Source organism: Mesocricetus auratus, unplaced genomic scaffold (assembly GCF_017639785.1).
Source record: "Mesocricetus auratus isolate SY011 unplaced genomic scaffold, BCM_Maur_2.0 Super-Scaffold_100009, whole genome shotgun sequence".
Taxonomy (NCBI): domain Eukaryota; kingdom Metazoa; phylum Chordata; class Mammalia; order Rodentia; family Cricetidae; genus Mesocricetus; species Mesocricetus auratus.
In genome coordinates this window covers 16867612-16884445 of record NW_024429193.1, presented here as the reverse complement: position 1 = coordinate 16884445, position 16834 = coordinate 16867612, and the positions used below count along the sequence as shown (strand labels likewise).

The 16834-nt window shown below is 40.2% G+C and overlaps 1 protein-coding gene across 11 annotated transcripts in view; it reads right to left on the bottom strand.

The window, feature by feature from the left end:
- Pdlim5 (PDZ and LIM domain 5) overlaps positions 1-16834 on the bottom strand; it is a 163035-nt gene that overhangs the window by 32951 nt on the left and 113250 nt on the right. For 9 of the 11 annotated variants that reach the window (XM_040751692.1, XM_040751694.1, XM_005081924.4 and 6 more), the window contains one exon: positions 12958-13136. In XM_040751692.1, coding sequence (XP_040607626.1) covers positions 12958-13136 — 179 coding nt within the window. Of the gene's footprint in view, positions 1-12957; positions 13137-16593; positions 16726-16834 lie in introns of all 11 variants that reach the window. The other 2 variants (XM_021233953.2, XM_040751693.1) reach the window with 2 other exon arrangements.

The following is a 16834-nucleotide window of genomic DNA, read 5'->3' as shown; positions in this document are numbered from 1 at the left end:
TCCCCCTCCCTTTGCATCCACCCTCTGACCCAGCAACCTCTGCTGTGAGATACAACAAAACAAAATTTAAGAGAAAAGAAAAAATAAGAAGAAAAATCTTGTTGTGGAAGCTGCGGTGTGACACAGCGAGTCCATACATCTTTACTTGCACATGTTCATTGCAGTGAGTCACTGGTCTGGTTCCAGGCCTCTGGTTTCTGCTACACTATTGACACTGGACCCTCTTGGATATTGTGTTGTTGTTCTGTGTCATGGGGTCCTGCTGCTCTGGGTCTGCAGGACTGGCCCCTTCACCTGCTCCAGCCGTTCACAGACAGGGCGGATGTTGGGCTGGGCCAACTCAGCCCTGGTTCTGGGCCTGGGTGACAGCTGAGTTGGTCAGTCCAATCAGATCATTTGAAGTGTGAAGACTCACTTTATCCAGATCTTGTGTGCTGGTAAGATCCACTTGTAATCTGGGTCACACCTTCTGGTAGCCTCTATAGTGGATATGGAAGAAGGAAGTTCTCTCTCTCTCTCTCTCTCTCTCTCTCTCTCTCTCTCTCTCTCTCTCTCTCTCTGCCTGCTTGCTCTCACTCTTGCTGGCAAGTCTATCCCTTCACTATTGCTAGAGCCTACTTATTTGGGATTCTGGAATATACTAAAGGCCAGGTGAGACATTCCGCCTAGAGGACAGAACAATTACTGGATTCTTGGAACTTGTGTTTGTGGACAGCCAGTGTTAGACTAGTTGGACAACAACCTGTAAGCCATTCTAAGAATTTCCATACCTGTTCCTCTAGAGAACCCTGACTAATACACCCTGTTTCAAAAAACAAAATGGATAGCCATTGAGAAAGACATGACACAGACCTCCAACCTCAACACATACAAACACGTATATACACACACACACTGCAATGAATATTAAATATGGTGGTTCTCTTTTACAATCCTACCATTGGGAGGTTGAGGAAGGAGAATCATGAGTTCAAGGTAAACTTTGGTTACATAGTCAGTTTGAGACCGACTGAACAATGTAAGACTTGGTTTCAAGTAACTATAAAAATATTTGTAGAGTTTGGCTCATATTTGGATAAGAAAACATGTAAGTATATACATTAAGAATATTTCATTATTTCTAAAGACATGATAAAAAATAATTTTATACCATTTTCTCAATAAAAAAGCAGCCTAATCTGATAGAAAAGAAGAGAAATTGGGCTCGTGTTAGAGTCCTCATTAAATAAGCAAAGGACTGATGCAGAAAGAAAAGAAAAATGCAAGATTTCGTCATGTTACATGACACTGTTTTCTAAGCATTAGGAAAACCATCATTTGGGCTCAGTTTGCTCATCTGGAAGTCAAAAACTATCACAAAATGTGAAAAAAAATAAGACGAACCCGTATACAAAAAGTGTTGATTCCATTACAGAGCGTACACAGAACGCCTCCCAAATGTCAGGCGCTGAACTCTGACAAGGGTCTTTATATGATTAACTCATCTACTCATCCAACCACTACTTAGAGGCCAGACACAATATCTACGCCTAGAACTCTATGTGAAAGATATACCCAGGGATAAGCCTGTGTTTCCAAACCTCCTATGGAGGTTGATAGTGATGAGCAAATGAGTAATCACAGGTGAAATAGAGCTAGTACTGCAAAAGGTGCTCCCAGTACCCAGGAAATTCTGTATCTACTGAGCAGAATCAGGAAGCATAGCATTTTTCTTGTACATATGGTTTGAGTCTAGAGTTGGGGTTTTTCTGTAAAGAACCATGAAATTACTATTTCAGACTTGGTGCTACTGTTTGACTCTTTTGCAAATGTGCAGTCTGAATGAAAATGGACCCCATAGGCTCACAGGGAGTGACACGATTAGTGGCACTTGTAGGTGTGGCCTTGATGGAAGAAGTAGTGGGCTGGGCTTTGACGTTCCGGTTGCTCAAGCCAGGGCCAGTGTCTCCCTCTCTTCCCGATGCCTGCTGCTATGGATCTAGAACTCTCAGCTATCTAGCCAGCACCATCTGCCTGCACCGCGGTCATGTTTCCTGCCACAGTGGACTGAACCTCTGAACTGTAAGCCAACCCCAGTTAAACGTTTTCCTTTGTAAGAGTTGCCATGGTCATGCTGTCTCTTCACAGAAATAAAGCCCCAACGAGGACAGGAAATATTCAACTATGTCACTGAAACCTGAAAACATCCATGGATGATATGTAAAGAGGTGAGCATGGCTACACTTCATTAAAGCTTTATTTATAAAAGCAGATAGTAAGTAGGCCAGATGTGATCCACAAGGACACTTGAACCGCAAGTGTGAAATAATCGGAGTAGCAACTCTTTAGGTAAAGCAGTTAAGACTGAATCCAGGTACTTTCTTTTATAAAAAGGTTAGTATGTTACCATGAGAGGAAAATGGGAAGAAAGGAGGGCTTCTAAGGATGTACCTTCACAACACTAGACAGCTTCCAAAATCAAAACAAAACCCCCAAAGGAAACATTCATAAGAAAAGAAAGGGGATAATCAATGGTATTATGTTTATTTTTTCCTACGATTTTGCTATATGAGGATAGCAAGCATGTTCTCTGTATCACACCCCAATTCTGACAGTGGACAACTTCACTCAGGCCTCTGTGGCAAGTGAACTATTTCATGATGTAAACAATCAGAAAGCAGATGGCAATAAAACATTATTAGAAGAGATGAAATTCATGTAACTGGTAGCAGTTTACTTACTCATACAAAAATTTAAAAATAGAACCAATAAATCCATCCATCTTAGCTAAGCAAATCTAGTTATCTAGATTTATTAGTATAGCACAGAGCCTACAATGAAATTTGGGGTGGTTGTAGCAACAGTAATTTCCTTTCTCACCCCTATCTACTTTAGCTTTCAAATAAAGATAGAATTTATATCCACTTACAACTGGGATGAACATTATTCAGTCTTTGATCTAATCAAATCTCACAAATAAGTGAGTCTTTCTTAGAGAGAAAAAGTAACATATCAGATCTTTCCCAAGCACTATCTATCCATAACAAAGTTTAAAAAAGCTGTATTTTACTTCTAAAATGTACCCCATAGAACAGGTATCACATGGGAAAGGGGGTCAATTAACTAGAATTGTAGCTAAATCATCTGAATTTCAAACATGAAGTTTAGATGCAAAGACCACGCCACTCAACAGAGATTTCAGTGATTGCCGGGCACATAGTTAATTTTCTCTGTCCCCCAAAAGAGTCCCTTCTATGCCAGCTCTTCAAGATCTAGTCTTCCTTATGTAATAATTGATGCTATCATGCGACATAGGAAATGTGCTACGTGGGGTCAAAGTAATAGTTCGCAGTACTATATATTGGACAGTTCCTTTTACTTTTCTCAGAGCCTGTTATCTAGGTATGTGTAATGACTTAAGGTGTAGTCTTAATAAAGATAATTTTTGAAACTGAAAATTGTTGGGCAAGTCTTATGCCAATAAAGCACTATTGAGCCAATAGGGAACCAAGATAGGAGGGACTAGGAGTCCAGGAGGACTCTGGGAAGGAGAAACACAGGAGAGTCAAGATGTGACGCCATGGGGTAGGAAGCCCGGAAGCTTCTCCGGTAAGAGACATACTTAGATTAACAATTATGGGGTAATTACTTAAGTCAGAGCTAGCCAGTAAGAAACAAGCGAGGCCAACAGCTTCATAATTAATACAGCGTCTTGTGTGTTATTTGGGGACTACAACGCGGCAGAGCCCAGGTGGCTGGCGGGTGATAAACCAAAGCAGTTAGCATGGAAAAAGCCTCCCTTTACAGAAAATACCATTAAAATGATTGCTGTTAATGACCATTGATATCTACCATTTTACTGTTACATGATGCAATTTGTTCCTTTCTAGGCTACTGCTACATTCAAGTAGGACACTGAGTTCTCCTTCAACAAAGTATGTAAGAAGTAAAGAGTTAACTAAGTCCTTTGTAAGCTATGTTTTGTCACTTTCCTTTTACATCTGACCCCACCAAATTTACCATTCCCTAAAATGTTTCTAACTGATGACACTCTTATATGACACAATATAAACAAGCTTATTTATATTGTACTTGACCAAAACACAACTTACATTCTCTAGAAAGCACTGACCTTATACTTTCACATCACCATCAATTAAGATGTCCTGCTTTTACTGCATGGTAAAGCTTTTCGGTATTGCAGAAAGAAAAAGCAAGTCAAGGGTTTGGGAGCTAGCGAGTGAAGTACTCACTGAAGAAGTTGGCACACACGTAAAAATCAGGCATGTGGCATGCTCCCATGGCCCCAGCAATGGGGAGAAGTGAGGAGACAGAGTAGTTAAAATCGTGAGCTTCGGGTTCAGTGAGAGACCCTGGCACAAAAACATCAAACAGGGAAGAGGAAGCTACCCAACGCCAACCTCTGCCCTCCATAGGGGCGGCGTGCATAAGCAAGCACACCCACATGAGTGCTTACACACTCGTGCAACACATATACTCACTAAAAAGCATATTAGCAAAAACCGTGTGTCACCTGATTGATACAAAGAGAATGATGACTTCACAGGAATGTTGTGTGTACAGGCACCTGCCTGTAATCTCAGTGCCTGCAAGGGTAGGTATAAGGTGAATTTGAGGCCAACAAAGGCTACAGAACAAGGGTCTATTTAAAATGGCATGGACATTGATATTTCTTCAATATGTAACATCAGACATTAAGAATGATGAACACAAAATGACACATGACTATTGTGTTTGAGTTAGATGCCTTTGCTCTCATCCAAATGGCTGTATTTGCATAGACGCATTTAATAACATCCCTGGTCTGGTGGTCCCGGATTCTGCAAGAAAGCAGGCTGAGCAAGCATGAGGAGCAAGCCAGTAAGCAGCATTCCTTCATGACTTTGCATCAGCTCTTGCCTCTATGTGCCTGCCCTGTTTAAGTTCCTGTCCTAAATTCTTTCAATTATAGGCTGTGCTGTGAAGTGCAAGCTGAATAAGCCCTTTCCTCTCCAAGTTGCTTTGGTCATGGTGTTTTGTGCAGCAATAGAAACCCTAACTAAGATGGAATACAACAAAAATGTTTAATTTTTAATGGCCCTTTTTTACCTAAAGAAAATCCAAACAGAAAATCTCAACGGGGTATTAATTCATATTCATTTCAATGATTTGGGGAAAGGAATTTTAAGGTATTTATCAACAATATATGATGATGTTAATAAATTTATTGAGTATCACTTACAGATCCCACCAAAATTTTGAAAATGAGAAAGAAAGAAATGCATATTAGGAGAAATAAATGCATAACAGAAAAGAAAAGCGGCATAAATGAGATCATAAAAGTAACCTTCAGCTCATTTTGACTGAATGCAAGATGCATCCAATCCAGATTTATATGTTGCAACTAGGCACATTACATTGAAAACCAACCATACAGGCAACCAATTATTTATGCCATCATCAAACATAACCCTTTAGTGTGTAGCAGTTTGAATGTAATCAAAGTACCCCCATAATCTCGCAGGGAGTGGCACTAATAGAAGGTGTGGCTTTGCTGTAGTTAGTGTGACCTTGTTGGAGGAAGTGTGTCACTGTGGAGGTGGAGTTAACGTTTCCTAAGCTTAGGGTACCATTCAGGGTCTCAGCCAATTTCCCGTTGCCTGCAAGATGTAGGCCTCTCAGCTCCTACTCCAGTTCTATGTTTCCCTGAATGATGCCATACTTCCTGTTAAGATAATGGACTGAATCTCTGAAACTAAGTGAGCCACCCTGATGAAACATTTTCTTTACAAGAGTTGCTGTAGTCATGGTGTCTTTCCACAGCAACAGAAACCCTAAGAGTGTGTCCAAGGGAGATCGGCTTTAGAACCCCTGTAGATCTCAAATCTTCACTAGTACAAGCTCCTTATGTAACAGGCATCATACTTGAACATAACCTAAGCACATCTTATATACTTAAACTATCTCAGAACCTTAGAGTACCCAATGTGTTGCAAATGCCATGCAAACAGTTGTTATGTTAAGGGAATGATCACAAGGAAAATGTGTACTTTCAGTTCAGGTACATTTTTTCCCCTGCAGCATTTTAAGTCCTAGGTTTACTAAATCCATGGATGCAGATTCTTGGATACAGAGGAGGGACGGGGTATAGCTTGAGTGTCTTCTTTCTCTAAGCTACATGTGATCACTCTACCAGTGTTTTAGGATGTGATCACAGCATTTCCCCCTGGGAAAAGAGTGGTTAAAGCTGCATCAGAGTCAAGTAAAGATGCTAGGGGGTTGCAGGTCTATTCACCCTGGAACTCTCTCCATTCCTATCACCAGCGCCTAGGAAGACTGATATCTATCATCAACCACTTCTATGCTGGAGCATCCAAGTAACCTCTAACCCAGGGTTCTGGGCTCCCTTCTCAGTCACTATGGAGACATCAGTGTGGTCTGTTAAGCACATTAAAGCTATACTGACCTTTCAATAGAGAGCATATCTGACTCTGCTAATACACAGATTACAGATCTTGTAATAGCTTCCTTCTAGAAGCAAGCCCACACTGATATCTCCAAGCACTTTCTGGTCAGGCACCCCCCACTAATCCATTAACCCTACTTTCTCTCTTAAAACTGAAATATCCTGAGCAATTTTAACTTTTAAGAAATCAAACTTTTTGTCTGTATATGCACAAACATTAAAACCTTATTTCTGAATAAAATACAATGTCACCACAAATATATTGGTCACCTCCAAACTGAATTATTTATTCAAGTCTTCTGACCTAGGCCCTATAACAGACTTAACTTTTCTGTGTATATCTGTTGCCAATTTCTATGCAATACAGTGGTGATTTGCATCCATATTTACTGTCCAAAGTAAGATGAGTGCACATCCCTAACATTCCCACTGCACTCTGTTGCCTGGTTCCTAGGAGCAAGGATCTCCTTACTTTTTTTGAGAGAAAGAAAATTGTTGTGAGATATTTGCACACTATGTGAAGATGTATTGCTGTGATTGGTGTAATAAAACACTGAACAGCCAGTAGCTAGGCAGGAGGAATAAGCAGAATTTCTGGACACACAGATAGAAACTAGAAGGAACAATCTAGGTGGTGATTTCGCCAGCAGACTTGGAGCAAGTTGGATTTGCCATATCAAGAAGAGGTAGCCAAGCCATGGGGCAGAAGTAGATTAAATACATATGGGTTAATTATGCTATGAAAGCTAGTTGTGAAAAATCCTAAGCTAAGGCCAAGCTTCCCTAATTAATAAGTCTCCGGGTCATTATTTGCAGGCTGGCAATCTAAAGGTAATCCAACAAAAAAGCTTGGTATAGAAAATCTGGTCATGGTTACAGAATTGCTAATATTTTGAATTACTGGACATAGAAGACAGCACCAATTACAGTAATGCTTGTATTTGCTACCTTTAACTTAATTTAATGCTTCATGAAATTATCACGCCCTTGTTCTTAGTAATCTGGTATTTTTAAAAAGTTGCTTTGTCAGATACTGCTCTTGTCTTTGTCCAGTAACCCTTAAAGGGATTTCAAGCCCAATAGGAGAACTCAATAGGATCACAAAAAATGAATGCTGTATCCCAAAAATTACATAAGGAGTTCCAAAATAAGACAATTTGGTCTATGCACTCCCTCACTGACATTTAGCAAAGGAACTGCCATATATCGGGCAGGCGCACTAAAGCAAAGGCTGGTAAGCCTTGGCCTTGCTCTTCAAGGGTTACAAAAGCCGTGGTAGAAGACACATACAAACAATTAAAATGAACACGATGAATTCAATGGTAAAGACATTACCAAAGTTGTATAGGAGAAAGAATAAGTGTCCAGCCAGAGGACTCGATGAAACTGTATAAAAGAGGCAAATGATCGTTGAATAGAAGAGTTTCAGTAGTAGGAAGGCAGTAGTATAAGAGCAGCCTGCAGTAGGTATGAAAGTATGTGCATAAAGGATGTTAGGAACCTTACTTAGCGGGACTGAGCTAGAAACATATGGAGCAGCCTTACAAAACGAGGCTGGAAAAGACGGAGGTGGCGAGCAGACACTCACTGAAAGCCCTCAAAGAAGCCACACTACCTGTGGCAGGAGGCTCAAAACATTTGCAGACATGGAGGCTATGCGACATCTGTTTCGCTGGCTCATAACAGTATAAGTCATCGGCACTGTTATGAAAGAATTGAAGGGTAGAGTCAGAACCCTTCTTGCCCCATCGTCTACACTCCACGCCCACCAATACATCAGATCATCTGGTCCTAACAGTGCCATGAAGGCCCTTTAAGATCCTTATTTTAACAAAGACAACTGTAGGCTCAAAAGCGTTAGCCTCAGAGCTGGGCACAGTGGCACAGACCTACAGTCACAGCTGCTGAGGAAGCAAAAGTAGGAATCTCCAGTTCGAAGTCTGCCTCGGCCATACAATGAGACCCTGCTTGAAAAACCAGGAACACAAGCCTTCTAAAACTCACATCCCAAAGCCACACATCATACACACCAGAGCCACGAACACCACACGGTGGAGTTCAACGAACAATGGTGCCTGACCTAGTAGGGCATCGCTCGTATTCCAGCAAGTTCATTCACTTTGTGTTTGATTAAGCTAATTAATGTATTCCAACACAAAGTGGCCCTTTGTGTCTTCATGAAAATATGGTCTTACTATATTTGGTAGGACAGTAACATTTTTATACATGTTTTGCATCTAGCATGTTAAATTTACCTAATCTGGTAATCATAACTTACTAGGAATCTAGAAAAAGCATTACATAGAAAATTAGGTCACTACAAAAACACAGAAATACATTTCAAGCTCTTACTATTAAATTTACAAAGCTTTAAAATACTCATCTAACCATTTCTTTATGTACAATATGAAGCTTTCATGAATAAAAATTTAATAGATATATAAATACTGTGGCTGAAGGCTGTAGCTCAGTGGTATAGCACACACTCAGCATGTGAGAAACCCTGGGTTTAACCCCCAGCTCTGCAAACAAAACAAAAGTGAACTCAACATAGGTTCTACACAGAAATCTCAATTCTGACAACAAGAAAAAAATCACATTTTAATACGCTTCTCTAGATTCAAGTCACTGTTTCTAAAGAGATCATTCCATGTTATTCATGAAAGCCATTTTACAAAGAAACAAACATGCAGGCAGTAATACTGCTGTTGACTTACTCAAAACTCAATTTGGATTCTTCTGTTATACCTTAATACTGTCATCTAGACTATGAACTTTTAAAACACTTTGCATGCTAAAATATTTAGCTTTTTGTGAATGACTTGCAAGCTAAATGATTAAATGAAGCGGCAGTGATGATTAGGTGCATATTAAACTACCTGCATAGTCCGATCTAAACTGTATTGCTGCCACATCTAGTGTCACTGTGGTTCTGAGAGGTGTCTGATACCTACAAGCTATACACCACAAGAAAAGCATCTAAGATTTAAAGACAGAACTTCGGGAGACTTACAGAAGTGAAGCACAGGCTCAGAGTACACTAGAAGGTCTTGGAATTTTAATGAAGTCCTTCTTTGTTTTGATTTGATTTTTAGCCTTTCATTGAAAAGTGCATTACCAATTCAGTAAACAAAAAGCACAACTGGAATACATTTTTAAAATCAGCGGCTCTCAAACTATTTTTTAAACTGTAAAGCATGGTGGGAAAAATACTTCCTCACCGTTTAACCCAAAGCACATCTGTGTGTATACGCTAGCCTGTGAACATACCCACATTTTCTCACATAGGTATCCAGATCTAGAAGCATGTTTATAAAATGACAGTTACTCACAGTATTTTTAAAATAGCACATCAAACTACTCTTGCATGTTCCGCACCATTCGTTTTGGGGCCGTGCTGGCTACACACAAGGGTACATAATTCCAACACAATAAAATGATGAATTTAAGAAATGGGAGTGCTTCTGACTGATTCAATCATCAAACAGTGTATACATGTGCCAAATTATCAGAATGTACCTCATAAACACGTACAAATACGTCCCAAGAGAAACATAGCTAAAGCAAATGCTATCTCCAAGATATTAAACTGATTTCAGAATCAACTATGCTGATCACAGGGAACTCGGTGACTTTGATCCTGCCTCCGACACAACTGTTGGAATTATTTTGAAATAATTCACCTGGTAGCAGGTTAAGATCAAACCTGGTTTTCTTTCGTTTTGGACACTAGAGCAAAGCTATGAACTAACTAGAAACACGAAGCTCTTGGTGTGGCGGCAACAATGTCACTAGCTCTAACGGCGTGACTCACATGGCTCAGGGGCCTGCACTGCCATGTTCTGAGGCCACGTGCCCTGAATTGCTGCTTCCACGGGTGAACCGGGACGCAAGGAGCCACCATCCAAGTCCTAATTCCAAAGGACTTTCGATTCTTCATCAAGAATCTCTTAGAATTGACAGATGCTAACAGTGCATTCTAAAGGGGGTTCATTTTATTTCATTTTTTTAATGACATACTTCCAGGTACAGTATAATAAAACATGAGAGCCTGGGAATCAGATTTTTTTAAACTCTACAAAATAATGCAAATTCATTAGCATCCATCAGTAAGAAAACATTAAATGCTTATTTTTAGATCCTCGGACTAAGGTAACAGAATTATCTCGAAAGTATTTTCTGATTTGAGCCAAGGGTCATGATGTAATTCAATTACAGTTTCACAACAGAAACATATTTTTGTTTGGTAACACTGTTTAATGTTATACGATATATATTTTACCAGGTTATAATATTTCTCATATTAAATTACCTATTATTTCTACAAAAATATCATGTTTTAAATGCTAAAGCTATGGGTCATGAATACAGTTGCTGTTTTCTGATTTGATTAGACTCGGGGAAAAAGGATTCTGTCGCCCTCTTGTGGTAGTTTCAATGTAGTGTTTCCTCCAGGAATTCTCACTGAACTGCTCTAATCATCATTTGCTTTCTGTCAGCATTTCAGTTTCAACCTCTGGAATTTAGTGCTTTTTTTGTTTTATAAGACATTGTCCTGTCACCTTCCAATTACAGAAAGTCCATGTTTTTCTTAAAATTATTTTTGGCATTAAATGCACATGCATAATAACTGTGGCGAGTCCCTGTCATCCTACAAGGGTCTGAAATAAATGGAAATAACAATGGCTACGCTTTATCACATTTTCCTCCCAAAGAAATAGGTCTTGCTATGTCAATGGCCCACGAATATTAGAAGCCAGTAGTAGTCTGAGCATTTTTTAAAGAAATAATACGGCAGTCTAATTGCTTTTAAAGTCTATATCATATGCAATGGCCTATCCTCTTTCTATCACAACACAGACACAGCCAGGCCTCCATGCTGAAGTTTCTATATTGGCAAGTTCGACCAACAATGGATACAGAATATTTGTGGAGAAAAAGAAGTGTGTAGTAATCATCTATAAACTCCTTTTCGCATGACACTTCCTAAATGCTACAGTTTAACCATGTGTACTGATCACTGACATTGTATTAAGCAGTGTAGGTAATCTGCAGGCAGGTTAAAGCAGAAGGGTGCGTGTATACTTTGTGGACTCACTGAGTTTCAAGGGTTGAAAGCATGAGCGTGGATGGAGGACTACTCACTGAATGTGGTCAACTTAATTAGTGGCTACATCATTGACAAAAACAGTGTGCCCATCCCTGGAAACCCACTGCATGTTACCAGCTTCCCAGGCAGGGGTGAGCACTCTAAGCCTCTTTCAAAACCAGTATGGAACAGGGATGGGCCCAATCCAGTGTCAGTCTGTGCATTTGACTCTGGTGCTGCTCCTGGTTAATGGGAAAAGTAGGGAGTACACTAGAGATATAGGGATAGGTAAAGACTCCTGAATAAGATTCTGGCTATTCAGGCCAACAACTGACAAATAGCACTCTATGAAATTAGAAAGCTTTTGTACAATAAAGGAAATGGTCAGTCAAGTAAGAGGGCCCGTACAGAATGAGAAAACTACTTTTACCAGGATATAATAGAGGACTGGTATCTAGAGAAGACAACTCAAAAAACCAAACATGAGACACACTGCATTTGAAATGTTACCACCCACAGCAAACATGTCAATGGGCCTGAGGATACAGGAGATCATCAGATACAAAACTGTAAATAATGCTCAGGTAGTAGAAAGAACTTAGGTAACAACAACATTCAGGAGAAGGGAAAAGACCAACAATGTGTGAAGTTGAACTTGGGCGTGACAACATTTATGTATAGTCTCATCCTTCATTTAACAGAAGATTTTGTGTGTGTGTGTGTGTGTGTGTGTGTGTGTGTGTGTGTGTGTGTGTGTGTACATGTGCTGCTGTGAAGGTCTGAGGTTCCCAGGTGCCATCTATCTGATTTTATGGGACAGGGTCTCTCACTGGCCTGGGACTTGTTAAACAGGGCAGGTAGGCAGACTAGCAGGCGCTGGGATCCTCCTGTTTCAGATTTCCTGATGCTGGGACTACACACACACACACAACTATGCAGGGTTTTTACATGAGTTCTGGCTGATGTGGTAAGGACTTGACTAAGCTACCCCCTCGTTCCTAGCAGAGCTACTTCTGCCATTTAACCATGAACGCTAGTTATGTTGGAGAAACAGTCCGTGGTTTAGACTTTCTGCATTTTATGCATCAGAAGACCAAGGGTCAGAAAGGTTGGTAATTAGTTTTCATCACTGAGCCTGAGGTGTTCTGCGTAAGTATTTAAGTACCCTGTTTCTAGTGTTTTGTCCTCCTTTCCTTCTTTTCTTTATACTCTCCAGATCAAGCAAACGGCAGCTGTATGAGACCCAGAGGATGACAGCGAGGCATTCTGAAGAGCAAAGCAACCACTGACATTCTTTATAGTTCTTCCTAAACCTTAAATAGCCGAGAGTGGTTTTTACTGCCAAAGTCCATCGTACATGCTAGAACACATTTTCATAATGTCACCCAAGAAAAACCAAGAGTGAGGTTTGGTTTTTGAATACCTGCTTGGCCTGGACGCTGCCAGCTTGGTGGCTTGATGGCGCTGGTGGTGGATCCTACAGGCTTGAAAGCAGCAGCGGTCCTGAGGCCGGCCACCCCGGGCCTGCTTGAACCTGGGCTCTCTCGGCCCTCAGACTTGCTCAGAGGTGACGCTGACTGCTGAGAAGGCTCCTCAGAGCTGCTGGAAGGAAGGCAAGGACACAGCTGTGGTGAGGCGGCCACAAACTAATTCAACAACAACTCGTTCTTTTCCAAATCTCTTACCGCTTCGAGGAAAACAAAACACTGATGGATTTTTATTTTTAAACAAGGAAACTCTGGAAGTGAGTAGAACACACATGACAGGACAGTGGGAAGGGGAACACTGGTGGTGGAGAGTGTAAGTGGTGAGACAGAAAAGAGCAGGGAGGAAATCAACAAAAACAGAGTCTACAGAAAAATGCCACAAGGAAGCCCGTTACACTACATGCAAAAATACACATATAATTCTGAAATCATGAAGGACTTCGCCGTGTCAAGAAGAAGGCAACATCTGTTCTGAAAGCTGGGAATTATTTGCAACAAGTCTACAACAAGAAATTGTACTACTGGGAATTCTGTAAGCAATCCTTGCAATGGTGGAGTCCCCTCTATGCCTGTCTTAACACTTCAGAAGAACCAGCATATCAAGACCATTGGTTTCTGCAGTATCCTTGGTAAGTCTATGAAATGGATCAACGTTGCTCATTTTGCTTGTGTCTGCTCCTGACACCTTACCAGTCCCCCCTTTCCACTGCAGTCACCCAGCCATTCAGTAGTACTTAGTCACCTACCATATACCAGATGCTGTAGCAAAGAGACAGTACCTCCTGCCTTGCAGGACATCTAGTGTTCTGAGTTCACAGCAACAAGAAGTCAGCCACTGTGATCTCTCCATCAGTTAATTGCCTACCAGAGACCTTATCTGGGCTGTATCCACTTTGGTTTAGAGGATCATATAGCTTTTATTACCAAACCATTTACTATTTATAATCATACAAGTATCTTGGGAGAGAGTAATAATTTGAGGAGTCCCAAACTATTACATGCATGCTTTGAAATCACACAGTAATATGAAAGTGGTTATTTTTCTAAAGTGTAGTATAATAATTATGATGATGATAATGATAATAATAACAACAACAACAAATAATCTTCCTATTACTATTAAGCTTTTCACTACAGACAGCTTAAATAATTCTATGCACAGAAATTTAATTCCTTCAATAACTGGAATAAACAGCTGGAGGAAGAGATTACCAAAAATTGGACTCTTTATTAATGGCTTCGGTAAAATACATTATACGATGTGCTTCAGTTACATTTCAGATTCACTGCCTATTACATACCAAATGATTGAGGGTACCTACTTCCCGAATGCCTCTTGAACATCAGGTAACTTTTAGCATGATAGATATGTGACTGCCTAGCCATAGGAAGGTCTATTTGTAAAGCCTTGGCTAGCGTGTGCGAATTTGTTTGGGTAAACTATCCCCTACAATGATATAAAACTCTCTGTAAATGATGAGTGGCTCACTGTCTGAAACTGTGTAAGCAATATGGCTTATGCTGACACCTGTTTTCATTTCAAGAGTAGGGGCACAGAGTGCCTAATGTAATATGCCCCTGATAAAACCTTTTGTCCATGTCTAATGGGCTTCTGTAGCAGACACCACTGTGCACATGTGCTATGACCCCACTGCAGGAACAAAGCTTGTTCACACGTGTCCACTGGTAAGGGATTCCTGCCAGCTGGAGTCTTATTACTGTCAGGCTTCATCCCAGGACCCCTTTTTTGCTTATTCATTCATTCGTTCATTCTTTTTTTTTTCTTTTTCTGTAACAAATCTCAGCCATGTGCATAACTACATAGGAATCACATGGGTTCTTAAAGTGAAATATAAAGCCTAGGAGTAGTCACTTGACCTTAAACAATTTTGAGAAATCATAGAATACTTGAATTTTATTGAAATATCATTCCTTATTTTTGTTTACTCAAGTTTAACACTGCCACCATTTTTAAATTATTTCTTATTAGCTTAATGAGAAGTTAAAACCTGTTCGATGTTAAAACATACTATCCAATGAAGATTTTAAGAAGTTTAGTAATTTTTATAATTAAATGGTAAAAATGCACTGATTAGTAGGAATGTAAAACACACATTAAAGGCAACACAAAAATATTAATGGAAGCAGTTCAAAGATTACTGAATAGTGGATAAATGAATATCTTTTAAAAGTTTTAGGGATAGGCCATTATTTTACTTTTAGAAGCCACTGTCTAAACTTTAAATAAGGGAATTAATACTTTGGTGATAAAAATCCATGTAGCTGAAATAGAATACTTGTAAATATCAGTTGTTTAGCCTATTTATGGCATAGAAAGTGAGCTTAACATATAAAAGGCTAATAACCCTATCCAAATACTAAAATAGCTATCTTCAATATATTTACTCATTACAAATAAATTAGCTTTAAAATACTATAAATAGGAACTTTCTAAGATTAAATTACTTATATACATCACAAAATGATGATAATTACAACGCTAAAAACAAGCTAATATCCAAAAGTGAAAACCAGAAATACTAAAATCCAAATCATTGCCATTTAATCATCTGAAGGAATTAAAATTTACTTCTAGGATACCGCCAAACTTATGACAGTAAACTGGATGACAGACTCCACTGGCAAGGCTAATGAGTCTGGTTGTCACAAGCAGCAATCCTGGGTGGCTCAAACTATGAAAAGACCTTGAGTGGTTTTGGCAAACCCTTGCACATCGATGTGGCTGGTTATGTGGCTGTCTGTTGTGTACTACTCATAAATCCAGTCTTTGGCAAGACGGGATAAGCCCAATAAGGAAGCAATCCTAATATGGAAAACCGCTCAAAGCACAAATCTGTGCCCTACAAACTGACAGTCCTGTATCAATGGGAGGCACTCAGGCAGACGATGGAAACGGTAAAGTGGGCATGGCCATTAAGAGAGTGGAAAGCTGAGTCCCACTTCAGCATGTTGGAGCCTGTAAGACACAGCTGTAATCTATGTGCCTAAATGAGCTCCCCAGCTGCTGAGTCACAGAAACTATGGACCTGAACATCCTTATTCTCCGTACTACATTTCCTTCATTCCCCGCCCAGGCTTTGTACAGCAGGTACCCCCTCCCTCTACCTTCTTTTGCAAGCACCCAAATTCTCCATCTAGGTAACAGAAGGAATATTAATATCCTCCTAGCACTGGGCCCTATGGCAAGTGGCTATCCTACAGTATTTTATATTTAACACTCAAGCTTCTAGAAATTCTACTTCTAGAAGTATAGCTACTACAGCTGTAGCCATGCGATAAAAGTCAGGATTCCACTATAGTTCAAATATTGGCACGATTACTCATAACTTCATATCAAACATCGCGTGTGCTGGTAAAATATATCACAAAGGATCAAGAGGTGAGTTGACAGGCAAATAAACAGCATGCGTGTGCTTTAGCATTACACTGAAATTGCAGCTAACTCAAATTGGCTAAGTGGGCTCTGTGGTTTTTCCCATCTGGCCTGTTACCACAGGAATACGTTGTTAGAGGAAGCAAAGGCCGGCATGCCGTGTTCCTTCCCACAATACCTGTTTTTCCTAACATGGGATGAGCCACTTGACTTCTCGGAGGGCTGCAGACAGGAAAAAGCTAGAGGCTTGGGAACATTGCTGATGCAAAGTGCATCCAGAAGGGACTGGGGGCTTTCAGGGCCGGAGAGCCTGGCAAGCATTCAGAGAAGGACGTCAGTGAAAACTCCCGCGATCCGCAGAAGAAAGTGGTTTTTCAGGCAATGATCTGAAATATTTCCTTTAAGAGCGTGAGGGAGGA